General features: G+C 37.4%; 1 protein-coding gene across 1 annotated transcript in view; it reads right to left on the bottom strand.

The window, feature by feature from the left end:
- LOC5575443 (discoidin domain-containing receptor 2) overlaps nucleotides 1-26,536 on the bottom strand; it is a 918,178-nt gene that overhangs the window by 203,484 nt on the left and 688,158 nt on the right. The window contains 2 exon segments of the mRNA XM_021844675.1: nucleotides 565-699; nucleotides 16,454-16,661. Coding sequence (XP_021700367.1) covers nucleotides 565-699; nucleotides 16,454-16,661 — 343 coding nt within the window.

The following is a 26,536-nucleotide window of genomic DNA, read 5'->3' as shown; positions in this document are numbered from 1 at the left end:
GAAAGAGTTTGCGACAAAGAACAAATTTCAAATGAACACTAGATCGATAATCACTCCGTTGCCAGAAAAATCAAAAACAAAGTTTTTTTCGTGTACGCATATTTTTTTATTCTCTAAATTCTAGTCCAATAACCATTGATAATGGACTAATCAATATACGGAGAGAAAATCGAAAATCAAAATCACATCAAGATAGGGAGATATCGAAATAATGGGGATATGGAGATATGAAGAGTAAAAATGTATGCAGATTGAAGGGACTCATCGACATAGGAAGAGATAACGAGATGTAGAACATCGAGATGTGTGAGAGTCGACTCTATAACAAATATTACACCTTAAAGAAAGCAGGTTTATTGAGTCAATTTAGCATAATGTGTTTGACTAATGCTAATATAGATCATTTATCTAATGGGAACGTCCTGACGGGCGCCCAAGCACAATTTGATTTAGCTTCAAAGAAGTACCCATTGATCTATTTACGAGTGATACCTCACCGAGATACAACGACAACCAATATGCAATGTAAAGGTAGAAGAAGTATTCTGAACTCGAAACACTCACTTTGCGTCACATGGTTCCGCTCGCCTTTGTTGGCAGTTTGCACTTCGTCTCGCTGCAGCGGATATTCGATGGAATTTTCCTGCGAGATTGAATTTCCGTTCGACTCCTCGTCGGAGAAGTTGCCAATCACGGGACCTGGATGGGCGAAAAGAAAGAGATGCGAAAAGTTTATTAGTTTCCCAGTTGGTGTATGATCGTCGTTCGTTTAGTTTTTATAGTTAGTACGAGAGTGCATTCAGGTACGACGATTAGGGTAGGTGTACCAATTATGGATGTAACAAGTCATCAGTATTTATTAAAAACAGGTTTTACCGCGTTTCTAAAACATAAAAATATAGTTGGAAAGCTTGAAAACATTACTTAGTACATTCAGCTCAAAACCGACCAAAATGTCTCTTAAAGCTCTTTACTTTTGAGCCCCTAAACACTTTTTGTACCAGTTATCGTAATTGTGGATTTAAAACGATTTTCAACATACAATATTGAATTTGAATGCTTAATTTGTTGTCATCTAAATTTGTTTTTGGCAGTTAATAGATAACAAACATTCATCAGTTGAAGTAAATTTCGGTACGAGTATCATTTAACAAACTGCTAAGAAGGTGACAAATGCGTGATGCAGTATTTAGAAATGTTTGTTTTTCGAAGAGTATTGCACGAACGTTCTTATCAAGACCCTGTTATCAACAAAAACAAATAGTTTTATCATTCATTTATGTATTGGCAGTTTTATTTTAATAGAACAATATCTTTCTCCTCACAGCTGGTACTATAATTGGCACATCTACCCTACTTCTTTCTGAATCTCTCACTGAAGCTAGACTTTTGTGTACGATGGATGCCTTGTGCCACTTCCTGTGGTCGTTACTAATTGCATTTATCCCAACTGCGGGAGAAAACATGTTCACAATTTCGCCCGTGAGTTATGACTGGAGTAGAGTTTCCTTTTTGCCTCTGCTCAGATGTGCCATATTTCGATCGGAGAGCGCGTGACTTAAAAGTGCGAAAAACGCTGCGGTCGGTCCCCGTTAATTATTTAAACCATCGAGACGTTCAACACATCATCACCATCATCGAATAAGGCAGGAAAGATCGTGTGTGGCAATTCACCTCCCAGCTGATTTGCATACATAAGAAAAATGTTTATTTTTCATTATGGCTAATTTTTCTGCTCAACTGTACTTGCTTTTTGCGCAAACTGTCTAATGGCAAAGACTTCGCATGCTTGAGAAAGCGACTTAAGTCGCTTCTTCGGGTGTAATGAAATCGAATCCGCGAAGCTGCTCCAAACATATGTAATCTTTGGAGACGCTGTGGTGCATTCAACCAATATTAATTGCTCGGAGCTATTCCTCGAAGGGCGACATCACGCTGAATGCCAACACATGTGCCAATTTGCGGTCGAGTTTAGAAGAAAGAATGGCGTCCTCTGTGATGTGACAGTTTACCATAATTTACGGTGTTTAATTTATTCGCTTACTGAATGCAACTTGGCGTGTGTAAACAGAGAACGTTCTACCGGATGATTTACTGGACGTTTGAATGATGGGGAAATTCAGTTCCATGAATTTAGAGTAAGTCATTTTATGTACGTGGATATGCGATTTTTAGGTTATAAACAAACAAGAATTCAAAAATTCAAACAAGGAAAAACAGAAGAGAAATAAATCAATGAACACAAGTGAGATAAACGTCTCTCACTTAAAATTTAATATATTGTTCCACAGATGAACAATATACAATAAGAAAACAATATACATCTTATTTGACTTTAGGTTAAACATTGTTCACATTTGAAAATGTGAAAATATAATAGTCTAACAGAGCAATGATGTTTAACTTAAATCTATCTTTATAACTTTCTTTCACTGTCATGCTGCAACATTTGTTATGATGACATCAAAATACCAATAAACATTAAAACAAGCTTTTCTGTTTTGGGTTGCAAAATGTTGGATCAAATTCCTGGAAGAAGCGTCTAACACAACTGTGCTATTCACAAGGCGGCATCCACAAATTACGTAACGCTCTAGGGGAGGGGGGAAGTAGGTTCAAGCGTTACAAGTCATACAAAAAAAAAATTCATACAAAAAGCGTTACGGAGGGGGGGAGTTGTGGCAAAAATTTCCAGTTTTAGCGTTACGTAATAAATGGACGCTGCCAAGGCTCTTAAGTTTCGTAATCCAGGGCACTGAAATCTTTCAGATTTGAGCTAGGATGAATGTTCTTGGGCCTATATGCGAAATGGACCAACCTCATTTTGTCGACTTCCCATGGCAAAAATCTTCGTGCTTACTATACGATGCACTCATGGAAAAATGGTAAATTGGAAAAGAAAGCTTTCAGTTAATTACTTTTTTTGTGAACCTTTTGGCCTCCAGCTGATCCAACTGAAACTACTTCTTGGGATTACTTCGTGGGGACTGCTATTGTGCTGACCAGCACTACTTCTTGTTCCAATTACTACGTACGTGAATCCGGTGCTCGTTGACAACTCGATTTAACAATAAGCGGCTGAATCTTTCCGAAGTTTTGAAACTTTCCAACAACGACTTTACCGGCTTTTTGGAACCTCGATGACCAAAAATTGGCGATTTTTCTAAGTAAGTGCCACACGGAATTCGGAATAATTATTTCCCGAAACCAGTTACGGTACCAATTCTTGCTGCGTTACTAGCCGGTGAAGTGTCGAGGTCAGTAAACGATTCTGACTAGAGGTTGGCTACAGGTTCACTGGTGACCCAACGGCTTAAGCAGATGACTCAACTAATCGGAATGGCTCACGACGGACTATCTATCATCACGAAGTAATTCCCGGTGATGAAAGATCTCCTAAGCCCATCCTGCAACGTGGCGAAGGGTAGCCTTCGGGTCACTGGCAACATGACTACCATTTGCCGGAACATTTTTTGCGATCACTGGCCCAAACCGACATAGCCTTGAAAGTTATACCGGAATCGTTATCCCAATATTGCTCGGTCACGTCAGTCCTTCAATTCCGCGTGGAAGAAGACTTCAGGTTTGTAGCCGTCCCGTCAAGTATCAAGGGTGATTTCGGCATGCAAGACTATTTTGTGGCTGCTGACCAGTAAAACCTACGTTTTGTGATGGGCTATCTTCTGCTTGACTCCCTCCTCTTCCATAAGACAAGTTTGTCTTGAGCGGCATCTTGTATTCATCGGTTGAATACGAAGTTCTCTTCTGTGAAAGTTATATCTTAAAATATACCTCAATCACGGTGCATGAATTCTTTAATCTACAACCAACTATTGCAGACACTTTTTATTTCGTTATCGACACTAAAAGGTTAAAGGTTATAGGTTGTAGACCGACCGACCGACCAGTAAAACCTACGTTTTGTGATGGGCTATCTTCTGCTTGACTCCCTCCTCTTCCATAAGACAAGTTTGTCTTGAGCGGCATCTTGTATTCATCGTTTGAATACGAAGTTCTCTTCTGTGAAAGTTATATCTTGAAATATACCTCAATCACGGTGCATGAATTCTTTAATCTACAATCAACTATTGCAGACACTTTTTATTTCGTTATCGACACTAAAAGGTTAAAGGTTATAGGTTGTAGACCGACCGTTACAAAGACCTTCATAGCAGAAAGACGGGAAAAATTGGAATATAAAACGAAATAACCCTAGCTCAGCTAACTTAATGGACAGAATTTACCAATCAGTTATGACACAGGAAGGTATACCATGACCCCACAGTTATGGATCAAATAGTGTGGAGTCCAACCTATAAAATTCAATAAAACGACATGGAAAACGTAAAATTGTAATTTAAAAGCACGAATTGAATCGTTTCAAATTGGTACTTCGGTTAGTAAACTGTTTTGAGTGCAATATTTACATAGGATTGCATAAAAATTAAAAATTGTATCGGTTTCTGAAAACCATATCATGGATCAATTTTCATATTATGGATCAAATTGTGTCATATTACGGATCAGTGCGCAAATTCAAGAGATTTTTAACTCAATGCATCTGTATTCCATGATTTGGCGATAGTTATCAATATGTCACATATTACTGCAAAAATAGCTGTGTTAGAGCTGGAAACAAGGGTAAAATGCAATTTTTGTTGTGATATTGCATTGTAGTAAGTGAGGCATGTACTGTTTTCGCTCCACACCAAGTTTTTCACCCATTTTTGTCTGCTAAAACATGAAATTTACAAACCTTGTTGTCTTATTAGTTTTATCCTTAGTGCTATTGCCTGAAAATGTCGAATCCAATGCTTAAAATGGCAGAAATATACATTATTTGGAAGTGATCCATAACCGTGGTAAACAATCATTTGCTGGTCCATATTATGGATCACTAGTTAGAAGTGCTAATGTTCGGTATTTAGAATCAACAATCGAGAAAAATGTTTTCCAAAGATGAATTCATACTAAATCGAAACGAACGAGCATGTTTTATAGTATAACATTTGAATTTTACCACCTGTGGGGGCTTATGAATGCTGACGGCACTTCTTACAGAAAACGACCATATAATGATAGCTGTGTGGTATCAACTAAACATTTGTCAAATACACCGTTATTTAGTGGTTGAATGTTGTGCTTAACATTACAAATGGTAGAAGAGAAATAGTATAACATGGGAAAAATAAGTTTTAGATCAACGTTTATGTTTTGAGCGAGTTATCCGATGTTGAACGCCAAAGTGATCCGTCACTGTGGGTGATCCGTAACTGTGTGGGCATGGTATATATTTTTATTGAGTGAAGTTTGTTGATTGAACTTGCTTTTTTAGGTACGTAGGTCAGGAAACCTTCTTCTTTTGTTCAGATCATATACAGCGGCCATTATTATGTAATTCCAGTATTCACTTTACGCTTAGTACATGACGCATCAATCCATTTCCATTGATAGTTAACACTTCAGTCGTCGCGCTGTTGTATTCTGTACAACCCTGTTGGAAAAAAACCTCGCTTATCCTACATAGCATCTGCGTGGTGATTTTTATGGTGATAAACCGCGCGACGACTGAAAGGTTAATGAAGTATCGATTTCTGTGCAACTATTGTTTTGATGCCTCAAAGATTAATAAAAATCGAATGTGATAAATAAGTCCTGCTACTTACACCCTTCATAGAAACTAACATCTCAGCGAAGGCAGGCCCCTTTATTTTCATTTAGTTTATTTATATAACATCCAAACAGATAACACTGAATCAACCATTTCACGCCACAATACTCGGTTCGTGGCCGGATTTCTCCATCCTCCGTTCTGTCCCACGATCGCCATATCGTTGCGCACTCGATCCGCCCATTTATCTCGCTGCGTTGCACGCCTTCTTGTACCAACCGGATCGAAAGCGAGCGCAATCTTTACAAGGTTGATGTCCGGCATTATTGTAGCATGCCCTGCCCATCATATCCTTCCAGCTTTGGCAGCCTTGTACATTCTGGCTTCGCCGTAGAGTTGGGTAAGCTCATGGTTCATCCTTCGCTGCCCTACACCGCTTTCCTGCACACCGTCAAAGACCGTCCTAAGCACCCGGTGTTCGAAAATCCCAAATGCTTGCAGATACACCTCGTTCACGTTTCATGCCCGTAGAGGAGTACCGGTCTTTTGAGCGTTTTGTACTTGGTACATTGGATGAGTGTGTGAATCTCTTTTGATCGCAGCTTCCTAAGCTGCTACCTAAGCTAGCCCTGGTTGATCGAAGGGTACAATTATTGAAACCTTCTGTGAAAGGTTACAGATTCAGACAAGCTACTTCCAGCGCAAAACATTAGCGTACGAAAAAAAAATGAACTGGAAGGCAGTGTTGTGAAAAACTCAATTTCTCACAATTCACGCTTGAGATTTTTCATGCGTGAGTTGTCAATCACGCAACTCAGCAGTCAAAAAATCATGGATGAGTTGGCTCACCTTTTTGACTCATTGTCTCGTATTCCAACAGTTTACTGACACACGGCAATAATTTCTTGCTAGTCTGGTAAAATTGTAGTAATCCTTTCTAACGTAAACAACAACATTCCGGTTTCACGAGTTTTTGCCGGGTTTTGCAACTGAATCATTTTTTACGGTTTGAGTTGATTGAGTTGATTTTGCATCAAAATCTCAAGCGTGAGATTTGCGAAGCAGATCTCTAATGATTTTGCTCTCACGGGAGAGCGTTTTGATTGAGATTTGAGTGTGAGTCTATCAACACTGCTGGAAGGTGGTGGTTGTTATTTTTGTAAACGACACTCCAAATACCACGCATATTGTGGCCAGATGTGCAGATAAAAATATTGAAATATCAATGTAGCGTAAACAGAAGAGTATAGTAAAAGTTATTCAAAATCATCAATAGTTACAGCATTACGTTTAATTTTCAGCTAAAGATGCTTGAATGCTACATGATCGTGTAAATTTAAAGTGTATTCGATTGAAAAAATAAGCGATTTGTCGTTAACATTTCAGTTTATTTTGATGCTCCAAATATGTGCATGAAAATAAACTGAAATTTACAACATATCTTTAGCTGTGTGTGTGCCTAGAAGCTTTCAAAAACCCCACTCCCTAAGTGAATCAAAAGTGCCAAGAAAAGAATCTGGCTCCCTACGAAATGAAGAGCTGGTGGAGAATATGCCGAGTAGTGCCTGCGTACCGCACAGAAAGAATCCATGTAAAATTACAATGGCATCATGTAAGTTTCTGCTATATATCCAGTAATCTAGCATAGGCTCTAACCGATTACGCGACAATTCGCATAAATTTACATGATGTTGATGTAATATTACACGATGTGTCATATAAATTTGCGACAAATCTGACATTCCCTTTATGTGCATGATTTTAGGCTGAAATTTTCATGGATGTTTCTTTCTGTGTGGAAGACTTCAAATAGAATTACAGAATCGACCTCCAAGCAGTTCAACTAAAATGCAGTGGTGTCAAAATAATTAGTAAGATCAGAAAACGCTGCTGTCCACTGATGTGAAACAGGCCTTTTCGTAGTATAGATACGCCTCAACCGAGATGTAAAGAGGGCGACCAAAAGGCGTAAAAGTCTCTCGATTAATACCATGACCTAATACAGTGATGTTTCCCACGTGATATCTGTTCTCACACTCAAAACTTATGAAGTAGCCTGTTAAATACAAATCACACAGCATTCGGCATTTTTGCTTGAATTGTCATAAAAATACGAAAAACAGTCTTTGAAGAGCTTTAATGAATGAGACTCAATATGCACAAATCGATAGTTCAAAAATTAAAAGTCAATAACGGCGGTAGCCACATCCTCAAGGTCATCGGGGAAGGAGCAAGATAGATAATCATTGTTACCAGAGACCGAGTATACCTCTGCATATCAGCAGTTGTCATGAAAAGAATGATAGGGTAGTGGGATAAGGTAAAGATCTGGGATTCACCTTTGGTTGGTGATGTAATCCATGATATATTCACGCCTAACCAGATTCGCGATATTATTCGATAATCGCATTGTACGTCGAACAAGTGTTCATTGCTTACTCCTGAAAGAGCAAACGACACAATCAAAATATCAAACACGATCCGCAACAATATTCCACTGCACTACGGGAACGACGCAACTTACACGATTTATCCCGATCGCATCATTCGCCCCCGTAAGAGTAAGCGTCACTATCAAAGCATTAAATACTACCTACTCGATTATCAATAGTTCACAACCATGTTCCAAAATGTTACTTCTTACGCACGTTGATCTAAAGATATATATTCAAGGAAGTTGTTATATGCGGAATGTCCGTTGAACTCAACACCTCCCATCAGTCCATTAAGCATAAATCGCTTTAAAAGCGTCAAAGAATCAATTATTGCTTTAGTAGATCTTAAGTTCTATATATCTGAATGATCTTGGATGACCTGTCATACTGAATAAACTGCGCAGGTGGTATCTTTAATCTTATTCGACTTATGAGCGTTTATATGTCTTAAACAGATTAGTGATTGTGCTTATAGATGTAAAGATCTATACTCTTAAAAATTCTTGGGTGGATCATAACATTGTAGAGTGCAAAACTTTATGCAAATTATTTCAAATTGGATTGGAAGCATTCATTGATTCGAAGACTACTATTCGAGGAGTTCTTAATTTTAGTACAAGTAAGACTAAAATAATGCAGAACTAGAGGAATTTACTTATTCTTTTCAGTCTATTCAGATGCCGCACATCTTTTGCAATTTTCTCGGACATCAGCAGACAAACTACGTGTTTGTCTGTTTACATTTCTGTGCTGCTAAATCCTCTATAGATTTACACGGACAGAATTTTTAAAATCTTTTTTTGAAACGTTTTTACAACGCTTCGAACCGGTCTTGTCAGTGTGATTATTGTCGACAGCCTCGTTTCGGCAGCTTTCCCATAAGAACTGCAGGTGACTCTCATCGCCAGATCGATCCAAACCAGCCGCATTTTGAGGCGAATTCATTTGAATTGATCACGTCTCTGGCGGTATTGTTTGTTTTATCTCGGAAATCTTGTCAGTGGGAAGCTGACAGCACAATGAATCATCTGAATGTTTTCATTGGTATGTTTTGAAAGAAAGATACTATGTATTTGGCGTTTGAATTTTGGTTGCCGATAATAGTCGAACGGTGCCGAAGCCGTAAATCACCCTACTTTATGGGTTAAAAAATTTGAAATTAACAACAAAGCAAAAGATCACAGCAACTTGAAATTTTCTGTATTGAATGATCATTCCTCGATTCGCCAACTACGTGGAAAGAAGCTTGAAGGAATCATAATGTGAAAAATCAAGTGATATAAACTCCAAATTTATATTACTCGCCAAACATTTTCTCGGCTGCCTTGCAAGTGGCTTATTGAAATGCAAATGACTGCAATGCTCTCTATCACGAATCAAAGCTTGATAGTTTAAACGAACTCAGATGAAACTGTACATAAATTGGTACGTCTCATTATCCTACTTTGCGGTAAACGCCAACCGTCAGACGGCATCGCACAGTGGAATAAATATGTTAGGGAATGTCCAAAATTACTATAACTAAGAGTTGACGAGGGACTGGGAAAATTCAGGTATTTAAATTTTGTTCCCAACAAATGTTCTTAATCAAGAAATGGTTGTCCTGAGACATTCTAAGATCAGAATTCGACCCTTTGTACGCCAACGTGGGAACGGAGCAAAACTAAGAGCAACAAAGTTCATCAAAGGCATTGCAATGGTTGGTGCCGCACACTGGGGCAGGATCGAAAAAACGCGGAAACAACCTATAGTTCTTCCGAATGAAGAGATAGACGTTTGATGTCTTTTGCGAAAATAATCCTTTCAATGAGGCCGACGTTTTGAGATGTAGTGATATATTTTAGTGTTATTCGCATAAATGACTCATATGCCATTTCGGTCAAATGGCAGTTTAGGTGTATGGTTTCTTCGGCAAAGTTCATTGTTATTTTATGCTGAAAATAATTGCTGAAGACGTCCAATTTCCAAGGCCTACTATTTTTGAAAAAAGGCATTTTTTTTTAAAATGTGCTAAAACCGATTTTTTTTGAGTTTTGCTTGTAATATTTCAATTAAAATACTATATATCACCTATGATTATCTCATTAATTAACATAAAGCAGGTCTAGTGAAAATTTGATGGTTAAAATAAAATTTTGGTCGATTTTTTTAGTAAAATATTCAAAAAACAGGGATATTGCGTATAGGCCATTCTTGCGATCGGGCAAGTTTGGCCAGGTGTTTTTATCGCCATCCACTTACGAAAGGTCAGAGAATTCTTGTCTAATTTTTTCAAGGATATGATATTTAATATATTTTTTCTATGCGATCTGAAAATATACTGATTTTATAAAGAGGTTTAAAATTATTTTGTATAACAATGTAAAAGTTTTCCAATAAAAACAAAAGTTCATGAGCATTCTTGCAATTAACTGGTAGCTAAATGACTTAGCTATTTGCTTTTTACATTGATTTTATATTTGCTTTTCGCAAAAAGGTGTTAAGCGCCAGACTCATTATATCACACCATTTCGGTCGATTTAAAATTTACATATATATGATTTTTCGGCAAAGTCAATCATTATTTAAAGCTGAAAACAATTGCTGAAGATGTTAAATTGCAGGAGCCTACAATTTTTATTGATAAATTGAGCAATAATCTGTTATATACATAAGTTTTGTATTTTTTTTTCAGTTTAAATACCATTTAACGCCTCTGATTATGTCACTCATTGGCATAAGGCAGAGTTGGTAAGAATTTGATGGTAAAACAAAAATTTTGTTTGATTTCTGCAAGAATAGCCTATAGGAAATTTCCCTGTTATTTTTTATTAAGTTTTTTTAATATATTTTTTTTTGTTGTTGTTACCATCAAATTCATCCGTTTTTAGCACAAATTATCAAAATTTCTTTAGTTTTTCAAAAAATGGTACGCTTTGACAATTTATCATCTACAGCAATTGTTTGCAGCTTAAAATAACGATTGACTTTGCCGAAAAAATCATATATATGTAAATTTTAAATCGACCGAAATGGTGTGATATAATGAGTGTGGCGCTTAGGACCTTTTTGCGAATGGCAAATATAAAATCAATGTAAAAAGCAAATAGCTAAGTCATTTAGCTACCAGTAAACCGAAAGAATGCTCATGAACTTTTGTTTTTATTGGAAAACTTTTACATTGTCATACAAAATAATTTTAAACCTCTTTATAAAATCAGTATATTTCCAGATCGCATAGAAAAAATATATTAAATATCATATCCTTGAAAAATTAGACATGAATTCTCTGACCTTTCGTAAGTGGGTGGTGATAAAAACACCTGCCCGAACTTGCCCGATCGCCAGAATGGCCTATACGCAATATCCCTGTTTTTTGAATATTTTACTAAAAAAATCAAACAAAATTTTATTTTAACCATCAAATATTCACTAGACCTGCTTTATGTTAATTAATGAGATAATCATAGGTGATATATGGTATTTGAATTGAAATATTACAAGCAAAACTCAAAAAAATCGGTTTTTAGCACATTTAAAAAAAATGCCTTTATTTCAAAAATAGTAGGCCTTGGAAATTGAACGTCTTCAGCAATTATTTTCAGCATAAAATAATACTAAACTTTGCCGAAGAAACCATACACCTAAATTGCCATTTGACCGAAATGGCATATGAGTCATTTATGTGAATAACACTAAAAAATATCACTACATCTCAAAACGTCGGCCTCATTGAAAGGATCATTTTCGCAGAAGACATCAAACGTCTATCTCTTCATTCGGAGGAACTATAGGTTGTTTCCGCGTTTTTTCGATTCTGCCCCAGTGTGTGCCGGTGAATCCTCGTCCAATCGTCGGCGTCGGGCATCATCATTGAATCTACTCGCTTCGAGGAAAGATCCGCATTTGCTGATAATACTCACCGCAGAGCATCGTCTCGTCATTTACTGAAAGATCCCGCAGTAGTGCAACACCGCCAATGGTGGAATGCGATATGGCACGAGAGACAGAGAGAGAGCTCCGGTCCGGTTTTCCTCAGAGAGCACTACAACTGTGCACACCGGTAGAAAAAAAGTTTGGCCAAACTAGTTTGAATGATTTTGTCAAATAGATAACTAAACTGAATACCATTTTTTTTACAGATTTAGAAGGGACTGACTGATAATCAGTGACTATTATTCTATAAATGCAACTCAATTTAAATAAAAACACAAATTGTGTGTGTATTTTATTGAGCTTATTCAAAAATATGTTTGAAGAATGGATAAATATATTTTCAGTGAATTAAGTTTAAAACATATTGTCAAAATTCAGCAAGCGATTGAATTTCTCGAATAGCTCTTATTTTAACATTAGATTCAGCATAAACAACAGATTTAACAATCAAATACTAGTCAGTCAATACATGTCAAAATCATCCTTAAATTTCACAAAAAAAAAACATTTAGGCTTCTTGCAGAAATTGAACCTATGACAAAAGGACGAAAGACAAAAGGTCGAAAGGACAAAAGGTCAAAGACAGAAAAGAGAAACAAAAAAAAAAATTTTTTTTTAGGAAGGAAAAATTTCCCAGCAAGCAAATCGTTTCCTTTTGTCTTTCGACTCTTATATCCGATCGATATATTTATCTTTTGTCGAAACGAATACTTGCCTATATCCAAACTCTCAGTGTTTTCTTGTAGAAGAACTGAGGACTCTTCGGCTTCTATAAAGCAGGTAATACGTCAACATTTCCCTCCCTTCCAAAAATTTACCTGCATTCGAACGCAGCTGGCGCCGTGTTTGCTTGTGACTATAATGAGAGCACCAAATTCCTATTTCAAAAAACTTCTTAATAAAAGAGTATCCATCATGAAATTTGGCCTTAAACATTAATCATTTCGTGTCAAGATTATTCACTTATTTCATTATACAAGAAACATATGCAATATTTTATGCACAATAATCAAACATGATTTCTATAAATTTAATCGAAATTCAGGATGGAATTTTTAATTTTTCATAAAATTTAAATGAAGCCAAGTTGAGAATGTAAAAGTTATAGAAATTTAAATTTACGTGCATTTCAGTGAAGGATCATGAAATTTTGATACATAAGGTACCGTTTTGATTCATATTACGGACAGCTACTAATTTCGGACACTCTGCTTTTTATGGGAAACGAAATGTTTCATTTTTTCAAAAGTTCAAAAGTTCACACTTTCGAGGCTTGTTTTAATGAATGTTTTCCATTAAAATCTATGTAAATTTATAATGCCCAAATACCTTAGACGTTTCTTTAGTGGTTTGACGATTCCAATTGATGATTTGACTTTTCTATTCATGATTTGTTTGAGCCGTCCGGAATTCGAATCAAAGTGTCCGGAAAATGAGGCAAAATTGAGGAGGCGTCCGGAATAAGGATCATGAAAAGTCTACTTATTTCTATTTATTTAAAATTATTCATGTTGCCTAATCAAAATCTTTACTCATCAATCGAAAGTTAAGTATTTTGTAGGCTCGATAACGTGAACGAATTATACAGAAAGATTTGCTTGATAGGCATTTTGATGAGGTATACTTTGCTGAGGCCTTAAGTGTCCATAATATGAATCAGAACGGTATGTTTTAAAATGATAATATAAATATCAAAAAAAAAAAAAATTGGTGGTTTTGGCCACCTTTTTTCATGAACCCGACCATTGTGCTGTGATGCCGCATTGAAATGGAAACAAAACGGTAAGAAAACGTTCATCAGAACCACAGGCAAGGACGACGGCCACGATGCTGATGGTTCTGACGATGATGATGATGATGATGAAGCGTGGGAGACACTAATGGCAAGGTAAACAGAAGCAAACCGTATCTCATCCTAGACTGGTGCAGAATTTGCAAATTTTGGGGAGTTTGCCTGCAAAAACATCTTTTTTATTTTATTTTTCGTGCGTTAGCTTAAGTTTTCGATGATAAAAGATTATTACCTAATTTTGAAGAATGTTTATGAAGGTGGAAAAGAATGTTTAAAAATGATGAAATTTTCCACGTGAACGAATGGATTTCCACATTTGTGCACTTTAAAATTCAATGGGTGGTTTCATTTAATACTCATTCCCTGAATTCCCTGATCAAGCTTAAAACTCCAAACCAGTCGAGCCCCAACTAATGAAATGAAAGGTAACAGTGTGGGGTGTTGATGAGGCAAAAGGCGACAGATAATGATATTGGGATCAAGTTCTGCTGAAGTTTTGTATCGATTTATGAGAAACGGACCAGGAATGCGGTATCATTGCATCGAAGAAGTAATCTGTTAGAAGAGATAGTGAGACTCAGATCGTAAAATATGCGCAATACTTATGGAATATCCATTAGACTGATACAAATTTTGAAGTTTTTGCTCCCCTATGCTTAAAACGATGTCAATTATGATAAAAATGATCCTCCCAAAACTTGAAGTGATTCGGAAGAAATTTGGTTGTGCACACGATTTTTGATGTGTATATGGAAATTAATATGGAAAAGGCAAACTTTTTGTCTTCAGTCCTCTAACTGCTCGTCATAATAATCTATGGAAAAGTGAACACACTCATCTCATGTGAAAACTTCCCTGCTACAACTTTGTCCAAGACCACATTTTGATGGGACGTAAGGATAATTTGTTATTATTGATAACAAAGTCTGTATCATGAGATGATCATTCAATTACTTTCAGAGCAACACTGCTTTTCTGCTGTAGAACATAGTAGCCTGGATTACTGTTATCTATTTTTCCCGCCAGGAGAACCACTGTTGCCTGCCGAACAGTTGGTGAAGCATGCTACATGCAAACCAACTTTATGATGATGAATAACAATTTATCCTGACGTCCAATCAAAAAGTGGTCTTCAGCAAAGTTGTAGTTGGGAAGATTTCACATTAGAAGAATTTGTTCACTTTTTCATAAAATTTTATGACAAAGAGATAGAGGCCCGAACACAAAAGATTTCCGTTTTCCATAGTAATCTCCATATAAACTTCAAATGGCGTGTGCACAGTCAAATTTCTTCCGAATCATTTCAAACTTTGGGAGGATGCTATTTACCATAATTAAAATCGTTTAAGCATAGGGGAGCTAAAATTTCAAAATTTGCATCACTCTAATGTCCAAAGTATAGTCAACTCTGCCTTACTCGATGTTTCGTATCTCGTTATTGAGCTATAGCTCTAGAGAACCATACTAAAATTGGTTTGCTACATCGATGGTCCCTTGGATCACGTTTGCACTCTTTTTATGTTCATACCTCCCTAACTCGATGCTCCTTTCAATATCGAGTTATGGAGAGCTAACTGTATTTAAAAGTTTAAAATTCAATTTCATAATCATGTTCCAAAAAGAACAAACGAGAAAGCAGCATGAAACGTCAAAAACGCAAGGGTCAAATTAAATAACAAAACCTTGGTAGTCGCGCATAGATTGTTAGTAAAATGGCAGAGTATCTTTCAATTATTCAATCACTCTCATATTGGCGACAAAATGCAACTCTCGACGATATTCAGACTAAACGTAAAACTTTGGTATCATACTAATTAGATTAGACCACTACTCATTCCACGAAATATCGGTTAGACCAAATATCATATCCTTTCTGTTGCAACTAAACCTTTTCGACCAAATGTCCATTCGACGAAATGTCCGTTCGACCAAATGTACTTTCGACCAATTGTCATTCGACTAAATGTCATTCGACTAAATGTCATTCGACTAAATGTCATTCGACTAAATGTCATTCGACTAAATGTCTTTCGACCAAATGTCATAGCTTCCTAAATAATACGTGATGGATTTTCATATAAAAGTGTTTTTTTTTTCAAAAGTAGTTCAATACCTCCTGCAGTCCTTAATTGCTGTCGAATAAAAAAATGAAGTATTTTTGATTATTTTAAACATTTTTTCCAAAAGCATTATAGTACCAAAATGAGGTATTGATAACTGAACAATACCTAATTATGGTATGATACCAAAATATGGTATGCATAAGTTATTGCGAGTTATTTTTTCCTCCTCGTAGTATGTACGAGAAAACAAAGTTCTGACGACGAGTAACATGGTCTCAATAATTATGTTTTTCTATATGGGAAAGTTATCTTACTAAGTGAAGTATAGTTCACAGTAGTTTACTTCAGAAAAATTGGTATTGATTAAGATCTGATTCGCGATATGCCTAGAATCGTTATATTTCCTTCCATGGACTGAAAAATCATTAATAATAACACAGCAGCAGCTAAGCTTGTGCAAACATCCCGAGGTCACATTCTCGCGGGAGGATGCCTCCAGATGCCCGCACGTTCGTCGATAATGGATAAAGTTCGCAAAAAGTCCTACCGTGCAGCACGGAAGGTCAACGGGATCACTCCAGGGCCGCTGCGCTGTGTGGGAAGAAAAGGGCTTTGGAAAAACGGCAAACATACTTACTGGAAATAAACGATATTTCACTCAGCATAATCCACCGCATGGAGAAGTAGAGGTGAACCTGGATGAAGCGTCCGATGCGGTGATGTAATTTGATCGTGACATCACGAGCGCTCTCCATAATCGCATCCGGCATGTAGGAGAAGTGCACCGGCTCGTTGCTGAAGTGCTGCCCGCCGATGCTGAAGTAGACCTTCGCCTGGAGAAATACCTGCAATTTTACGGCAAACAAAGAGATACGTTTGAGATGATGAGTCTCTTATGGCGGGTGGGGGTGGTATTTGTGCAGTTGGGAGGGAAGGGTAAACAGCTGGAGGTGGATATTAGTGTGCACGATGAGAGCAGTGAAATATAAGATTTATTGCTAATAAAGCTGGGTTCTGTTTGCTGATAAATTATTGTTCGCTCTTCGTTCAATATCACTTGACGGGGTCCATATTTACACATTTACGGAGTGATGAAGAAATACACGAGAAAGTTTAGTACAAAGCAGAAACTTAAAACTGAATTGGTTGCGCACTTATATTCATACTATAACTTGTTTTTACCTAACAGTTGCAAAGGGACTTCCTTAGCCGAGTGGTTAGAGTACAAAGCAAAGTCATGCTGAAGGTTCGATTCCCGGTCAGCCTTTTCGTAAGGGAAATTTCCTTGACTTCCCTTGGCATAAAGTATCATCGTACCTGCCACACGATATACGAATGCAAAAATGGCAATTTAGGCAAAGAAAGCTCTTAGTTAATAACTGTGGAAGTGCTCATTAAACACTAAGCTGAAAAGCAGTCTTGGTTAGCAGGTTATGGTAGATTTTTTTATATCTTTATTAAAAACTCGTTATGGCACAACATTATTGAGGCTGCTTCACTGAAGCAACAGTTAGTCAATTTTGTAAATTTGTCTTTTAAATGTGTAGAGTAATTGACATGTTATACGATCGCAACAAGCACGTTTAATTTATATCATGTTAAGAACTCCCTAATTATTACTAAGGAAAAATATCTGTAAAATGTATCAGTATTATAAAATTTTCAATCTCAATTACAACTTACATCAGCGGAAGAGAAAACACTTGAAAGGTTTATCATAAAGAGCCATAGCCAGTACACCGAGCCAAACGACTGGAAGCGAACCCACTATAAAAACAAATTCCCATCTCCTTTTTCCCAGACAGCTCCGATAAAAGCGATTATTGGCCTCCTTCAGTTCCATCGGAACACACAATTATTTAACGGGTGGAGATGTCCACCCTCAATTCCCCCCACTTCCTTCCGATCCCCATCCCACCACTCAATAAGAAGCGGATGACTTGTTTTCCCCGCTTTTCCGTTTTATTTTTTAAACGAACAGCGTTCAAATTAGAACGAAAAAGCACTTAAAGATATAATAAGATGACATTTTCCCAAGAAAGGACCTTGTGCTTTAGTGCTAATTTTCTGCTCCACTCAGCGCTTGGCGGCTTGGCGTGGCATCCATCCAGACTCTTTTCAGCTGGCCCCGGAGCAAGCATTATCAGTGATGCAGCAGCAGCAGGACTTATCGTTTCTCTTCTTTGTTGATTCTTCCTCGTATTGGAATAGCGATCCGTTCCCCAATCCCCCCTTCAATACACTTTTCGTCCCCTCGCCGGACTGTGGGGCAGAAATCTTTTTTGGTTGGTCAAAATCTATAATACTTCCTAAAGGTTTGATCTCTGCGACATAGTATCTTGGATGAATCAGGTGAATCTTAGGTTGAATTTGAACCAGATAACATACAATTTAACTAGCTTTATCTTACTTAGTTGGCATATTTTCCTGACTTAACGAAAAATACCAAGGTTGTATCAATTTTAAAATCGAACAAACCTGTAGAACCTTTGAGCTATCGTCCAATCAGCTTGCTTTCCTCCATCAGTAAACTCTTTGAAAAGATCATTTTGAACAGAATGATAGTCCACATCAAGGAAAACTCAATTTCTGCCAATGAACAGTTCGGATTCCGATATGGACATTCGATAACTCATTAAGTTTTACGTGTAACATATTTGATTCTTTCCAGAATATCTTAAGGCTATTCTACAGGTCTTCTTCTTCTAGACAAACTTTAATTTCCCAACATACATTGCTAGAATAATCCAAAGTAATCAGTCAAATCGAACACTTCAGGTAAATTATCAGAACTGCAAGTATGAACGCCTTCCTCTAAGAGCTGGTGTTCGTTTCTCAAGGCAGCATTTTGAGGCCAACATCATACAATATTTTTACATCTGACTCACCTGAGTTACCACAGGGATGTTGAAAATCTTTGTTTGCGGATGATACAGACCTTTTCGTCAAAGGACGAAGCCTGCTTGTCATCTGTAGTTGATTGCAAAAAGTTTGGATATTTTTCCTTCATACTTGCAAAGAAGGGCGATTTTTCCGAATGCACAATGGTCGGGCTCCATATAAAGGGGCGGCCAAAACTACCAAACACTTTTTTGTGATTTTCATGATTTTTTTTTATTTTAAAATATATCTCATGTGTTATATTATTATGATCCCTAACTGAAATTAAACTAAAATTTAAATTTCTATGACTTTTATAACAGCAAACCGGCTGAAGTCAAAAAATTGAAAAATGTCACTATAAAATAAAGCACAAAATTTATAATTTAGGAATGCAATATTTCCCCAAAGTTACCCACTATCTGAAAGCTTAAGGTTCAACACTTTTATCGAGCATGAGGATGGAAAAAAATATTTGGTTGAAGTTTTAATACTATTCAATATTACACTTTAGTAATTTTGATGATTTTGAACATAAAAAACAACTCTTGTCGGGCCATGTCGCCGCCATTTCGAATATTGCACATCAAAAAGCATCCTTAGATCTCACAAAAAACCTTTAAAATTTTTGCAGAAATTTGCTGATTTGCAAGTTAGAGCTATTTGAATAATTCAATATTTCACATATATTTTGACGATATTTTTCATACAAAGTTTATTTAAAATATATTTAACCACTATTCATACACATTTTGATCAAACTCGATCAAATATAAATAAAATTTGTGCTTTCAGTCCAGTTTGATAACAATTTTAATTAAAAAAAATCTTTTTTCAAAGTTACGTAATTTGTGAATAACCCCTTCTGAAACAACAAAAACGCCAAAGAACATATTCAGATTACATATTTCATCAATTAAGGCGATAAAAATAGTTTTGGCCTAACTTCACTTTTTTCCGACCATAGTGGAATGCTTCCAAAACTCAAATCATAATACTCCCACAAAATCCAACCAACCAATTTTGGCCAACCAAAGTTCGTTTCTGCCCCACAGTGCACCGTCTGCGCACCGAGAGAGTCGTAAGCTTCTTATATTGCCAAGATACGTTTATATTTTGTTCCATTTATTTTCTCATAATTAATAAGTTTCTCCATTAAAGCGATAATCCTCTATCGATCTGATGACCTCCCTCGCGTTCTACACCACTCTCAACCGAGGTCCTGCAAACGGATGACCAACTAACTGAGTTTGCCGAGAACAAAAAGAGGAGAATATGGCACCACCATCCGTTGCGTTGCGGGAGTAAAAGAAACGATGATCAAAGATTCAACATCCGTTCGAGTTATATTGGAGCAATTTGTGAGCGTTGGGGATGGAGATACTGGGGGGAAGGGATGGTCACGCTTGATAGGATTATTGGATTAAAGAGGGCGAGTTTTATGAGCTGTTTTGATCCAATATGGATTTGCATTGACCGAATGACTGTGATGGGTAGGTTTTCGTTTGATCGAGTTTTTTTGTTCATCAAGTTCGAATTTTAGATTGGAAATTTACAATTTGTAATGTGGGTCTTGTATGATGTGCAAATTTTAATTAGTGCAATGATAACATAACAAATTCTTTGGCCAAAAGACGGGTTTTAGGGCGTCTATTACCTCAGCAAATTTTTAGATATTTTTATTTTGAACAACATTGCTGAACATAATTGATATTTGTTTTCTACATTTTTACTTTTTGGACATTTAACTCGATTTACTTAAAAAGCGTTTTTTGATCATATCCAAGCTCAATGTGTAATTATTAAACTTGATATGTTCTACAACATATAATATATATTAAAAAATACAAAGCTTTGCCGAATAAACCTAAGCTCTGAAATCAGCTGTGAAAGATAAAATTAATTTATTATAAAATGTATTTCATTTTCGGCCATACTTAGATTATATTAGCAAAAGCCCCATAGCAATAGAATAATAAGGCTTCAGGGACACATTGATTTCAATTTTCTTTTTGTCGAGCTTTGTGTTTTGACTTTTGGCCTATACGAGTAAGTAGAAATTATGTTATTGCTGTGTGCGTTTGAATTGCAAATATCAAATGCGGGAACACCAAACGCGGTAAGAATTTTCACAAGAAATGCGATGTCAAAGATAGATTTTTCTTGCTAGGGCGGCGGTGATTTATTTAATCGTTGCTAGGTGCCCTTTGATTGTTTTGTGTTACCGCATTTGGAGGACGTTTAGTCTAGATTTGCATCCCAAATGCAAACAGCAATATCTCTATAAGTATAACCATTGGCGTAAATACGGTGGAGTCTAGGGGGGTCTAAGCCCCCCGAAGAAAAGTTCAAGCCCCCCTTAGAAAATTTTAACTCTCATACTAAGTTCGTATCGTGCTTAAGAGATTTTTTTGATCAAATGGGTGAAGCCCCCTTTAGGTCTGAGTTCAAGTTACGCTAATGAGTGTTAGTACAGTCAAACCTCCATGAGTCGACATTTGAAGGGACCATCGACTCATGGAAATATCGAGTCGTGGAAACAAATGCTTTGGAAAGCTGTTTGATGGGACCATCGTAGTGAACATGAAATTTTGGTTTTAGTATGGTTTTATGAGTCGATATCGAGTTATGGAACATCGAGTCATGGAGGTATCACTGTATGTTGAAAGGATACCCCGTTTTACAATATCTATTAAATACCAGAAAAACAAAACTTTGTCTCAAGAACAAATGTTTGATACTGTTGTTGAATGCTATACCTATATACACTATTCGTTGTAAAAAAAGGAAGAAAATTCTACAGATGGTTGAAAACAAAATTTTGGAGACGATTTTGAATCAGTTTTGCTGTTGTGATGCTAATAAGTTATATAAAAGTAAATGCCAAAAAAAATAAATTCAAAAATTTTTTAAAAAAAAATATTGCCAAATAAATTGACAAACATACCAAATAAGAAAATACCCTTGAAAGATTTTTGTAGTTAGACCATGATAATCCTTGTTGTTTTTCTTATAGAATAAGTAAAGGAATTTTTGAAGAAAAAAAATCTTCCAAAATCCTTGTGGTGATTCCCTGAAGATTTTTTGAATCTACATAAAATTTAAAAATCTCTAAATTAAGTCCTTCGATAATTCGTGAATAAATGTCCTGATAAATCTCTAAATCAAACCCTGGAGCAATCTCTAAAAAAACTTTGATGAATCACTGAAGCAAACCCGATAAGAATGGATGGAGGAGTTCATAGAGGAATTCCTGGAGAAATCTCTGAAAAAAAAATCCTGAAGAAATTCCTAGAGGGATCTTGAAGAAATATTTGAAGCATCTGAAGAAATGTTTGAAAGGATTCCCGAAGGAATTTCTTGGAGATTTCCTGGAAAATTATTGCAAAAATTCCGGGAAGAATTCTTGAAGGAATTTCTGGAGAAATCTCTCAAGGATTTCCTGGAGGAGTTCCTGAAGGAATTTTTGGTGAAATCCCTAGAGGTATTCCTTGAGAAAACCATGGAGGAATAACTGAAGGGATTCCTGTTGGAATCCCTGAAAGAATTCCTGGACGAATCCCTGATAGTATTCTTGGAAAAAAATCCTGAAAGAATCCTGAAGGAATCCCTGAAGGAATTCCTGAAAGAATTCCAGGAGGAATCCTGAAGGAATCCCTGAAGGAATTTCTGGAGGAATTCCTGAAAGAATTCCAGGAAAAATCCTGGAGGAATCCCTGAACGAATTCCAGGAGGAATCCCTGAAGGAATTCCAGGAGGAATCCCTGAAGGAATTCCAGGAGGAATCCCTGAAGGAATTCTAGGAGGAATCCCTGAAAGAATTCCAGGAGGAATCCCTGAAGGAATTCCAGGAGGAATCCCTGAAGAAATTCCAGGAGGAATCCCTGAAGGAATTCCAGGAGGAATCCCTGAAAGAATTCCAGGAGGAATCCCTGAAGAAATTCCAGGAGGAATCCCTGAAGGAATTCTAGGAGGAATCCCTGAAGGAATTTCAGGAGGAATCCCTGAAAGAATTCCAGGAGGAATCCCTGAAGGAATTCCAGGAGGAATCCCTGAAGGAATTCCAGGAGGAATCCCTGAAGGAATTCCAGGAGGAATCCCTGAAGGAATTCCAGGAGGAATCCCTGAAGGAATTCCAGGAGGAATCCCTGAAGGAATTCCAGGAGGAATCCCTGAAGAAATTCCAGGAGGAATCCCTGAAGGAATTCCAGGAGGAATCCCTGAAGGAATTCCAGGAGGAATCTCTGAAGGAATTCCAGGAGGAATCCCTGAAGGAATTCCAGGAGGAATCCCTGAAGGAATTCCAGGAGGAATCCCTGAAGGAATTCCAGGAGGAATCCCTGAAGGAATTCCAGGAGGAATCCCTGAAGGAATTCCAGGAGGAATCCCTGAAGGAATTCTAGGAGGAATCCCTGAAGGAATTCCAGGAGGAATCCCTGAAGGAATTCCAGGAGGAATCCCTGAAGGAATTCCAGGAGGAATCCCTGAAGGAATTCCAGGAGGAATCCCTGAAGGAATTCCTGGAGGCATCCCTGAAGGAATTCCTGGAGGAATCCTTGAAGAAACTCCTGGATGAATCCCTGAAGAAAAATTCTGAAGGAATATTTGAAGGAATCTCCGAAGGAATAATTTACGGATTTCCTGGAGGAATCCCAGAAGGAATTTTTTGAGAAATCTTTGAAATAAATTCCTGGATAAATGCCTGAAAGAAAGTCCTGCATGAATCCCTGGATGAATGCCTTGATGAATTCTCTGAAGAAATCCCTGAAGGAATTCTTGGAGAAATCCTTGAAAGATTTCCTGAAGGAATCCCTGCATGAATTCCTGGAAGAAACCTTGAAGAAAGTTCCTGGATAAATCACTGAAGGAATCCCTGACGGAAATTCTTGGGGGAATCCCTGAATAAATTCCCGGAAGAATCCCTGAAGCAATTTCTGGAGAAATTTCCAGGAGGAATCTCTGAAGAAATTCATGGTAAAATCCCTGAAGGAATTCCTGGAGACTCCCCTCAATGAAGGTGAAATTCCCAAAGGATTTCCTGAAGAATTCCCTCAATGATTTCCCGGTGGAATCCCTGAAGGAATTGCTGGAAAAATTCCTAAAGGAATTCCTGAAGGAAATTCCTGGATGCATCCTTAAAGGAATTTCTGAAGAAACCCTTTGAGGAATAACTGAAGGAATTCCTGGATGAATTCCTGAAGAAATTGCTGAAGGAAATTCCTGAAAAAAAAAATCCCTGAAAGTTTTCCTAAAGAAATCCCTGCATGCATTCCTGGAAGAATCCCTGGAGAAATCGTGAAGGAAATTCCTCGAGAAATCTCTGAGAAAATTCCTGGAGGAATCCCCGGAGGAAATTCCTACATGAATCTCAGGAGGAATGAATAATGAATGCATGGATAAATTTCTAGAGGAATTCCTGGATCCCTTAAATCCTGAAATCGAATACCTGAAGGAATTTTTGGAGAAGTTCTTAAAGAAATTTCTTTAGGAATCCCTGAAAAATACCCTAGAGGAATACCTAATGGGATTCTTGGAGCAATCCCTGAAAAAAATTCAACAGTCGATCGAGTGTTTTTATAACTGATTAAAAAATGAATCATGTATGCAATTGGTGAAACTATAATTGTCTTTCTCCATGATTTGGCCTTTTTTCGCATTGCTACGCAATACAAAATAAGATGTTCGTAAAATCACCATTATTTTATTTGTTAAGCAAATGAACTCCTCCAAGTAGTCACAGTTCCGCCTATCTGCTCATTCTTGGATCGGGTCGATTTTTGCCTCCTTGTGACACTCATTACAAGCTCTCTTACCCCATGGCTGAGGCCCACACAAGAGCACCCATTTACCTTCCCACCCAGGAAGGTACACAAGGACCAAACATAATCCGCAGCATGGCAACAACAATGAAGCCTTAAGCGTGCATGCCTTATCGGCTAACGTGGTCCGGATTCCTGTTCCGTTGCAGGATTTTACCCCTGCATTTCTGTGTGTATTTTTTTTTTGTTTTTCATCTTCGACTTTCTTTGGCTTCCACCACCGAGCCGAGAAGGAAGACGACGAGGAAGCGGCATTTGTTTAATTCACCCTTTTCACTGTTCACCTTCTCCCGGGGAAAGGTCCTTTTGTTGAGCCTGGCATTTTCTCTGCCATTGCGCATTGTGTGTGCTTCCTCAAGTGGGGTCGACTTTGAACTCGTTTTTTCTCGCTTTTTCCCCCCTCTGCATGCCATGGATTCAGATGGATCGACACCGAAGGAGATGTGCTTGTGGGGATTTGGAGCAGGACGTTCAACAACAGAGACCATAGGAGCAAAGGCAGGAACAAAAAAGCTAAATCCGAAGGAGTTGGTGCGGATGAGAAGGCACAACTCATAGGAACCGAGCAATTCTTTTGACAGTACGGATCTGAGATATGCGGGTTCGAAACCCAAGTAATATCTCAACTAAATAACAGTTTATTCTGCCAAAATATTCTCATTTTAGCTTATTAAGTTGTTATTCAGCTTCTATTGTTACTTGGGAATGGATTTTTCTTCTTCTTTTTTCTGGCGTTACGTCCCAACTGGGACAAAGCCTGCTTCTCAGATTAGTGTTCTTATGAGCACTTCCACAGTTATTAACTGAGAGCTTTCTTTCCCGATTGACCATTTTTGCATGTGTATATCGTGTGGCAGGTACGAAGATACTCTATGCCCTGGGAATCGAGAAAATTTCCTTTACGAAAAGATCTTCGACCAGCGGGATTCGAACCCACGACCCTCAGCATGGTCATGCTGGATAGCTGCGCGTTTACCGCTACGGCTATCTGGGCCGAATGGATTTTTATTGTTAATTATTCTACGGTGTCTCATGTTTGATTTCGGTACCACGAACGTTTAACCATCGATCGGAAATAAGGATCACAAACGGATAATTTAAGCTTTCGAGAGGAATCCCAACAGTTTAGTTCAAGATGTGGTGAAGAAACTGAATCTATACAAAACTTCCGTGCAAGATGCGAAAAAACGTGATGGACTACATAGGTACGTACAAAGTCCAAAAAGCAGGCCACCTATTCACATTAAACGAAGCTCAACATATGAACAACATACTTGAGGACAGTATATATCGTCATGTCTGATTTAACGGACAAAATATGCAAAAATGTGGAAAAACTTCTAAATAGATTTTCTTAAAACTAGGTTTTGTCGCTTGCACTTTTTCGCTTTTTGACCGGCGGTGCAAATTTCGGATTAATCGAAGTAATAGAAGCTGAGATTCAACATGGAGTGTCTGGTAGAACAATATGTATGTATGTATGTATGTAGCCACCATCCTTGCTTGAGTCTAGCTCTGCTTGTGGTTCCACTCAACAGTAAGGTCAAATTTCATTACCGATCTGAATTCAACATACCATTGTATGAAGGGCCAAAAGGGGGGTGGCGGACCCGTAAGCAGAGACACTTACGCGAAACCCGCGGGAAGAAGAGAATCTCCTTCCAACAGTTTGATCCAACAGATTGAATATTGAAATATGCAGTACTTGTCGAGCTTTCCACGGGATGGTTTGTAGAAGAAGGGCGCGTCAAATCTTTTACAACTGTTGGAGAGAAAAGTATTAGCCGCGAACGATTAACATTTTTCCTCCTGACTGCGATTGGCACTCCTCTTCATTGTCCAGTTGTAATTTCAATGATGTCCTGATGCTCCCTCCCTTCCCAATATTTGTTTCATATAAAACAATATGATATAATATAATGAAGAGTATAGAATAATAAAATATATAATATAATAAAGAATATAGAAAAATACATTATATAAAATAATAAAATAAAATGTAATACAATACAGTCAGCTCT

Source organism: Aedes aegypti, chromosome 2 (genome assembly GCF_002204515.2).
Source record: "Aedes aegypti strain LVP_AGWG chromosome 2, AaegL5.0 Primary Assembly, whole genome shotgun sequence".
Classification (NCBI taxonomy): Eukaryota; Metazoa; Arthropoda; class Insecta; order Diptera; family Culicidae; genus Aedes; species Aedes aegypti.
Note: the sequence above shows the minus strand (reverse complement) of the source record. Positions and strands in the feature narration are given on the sequence as shown.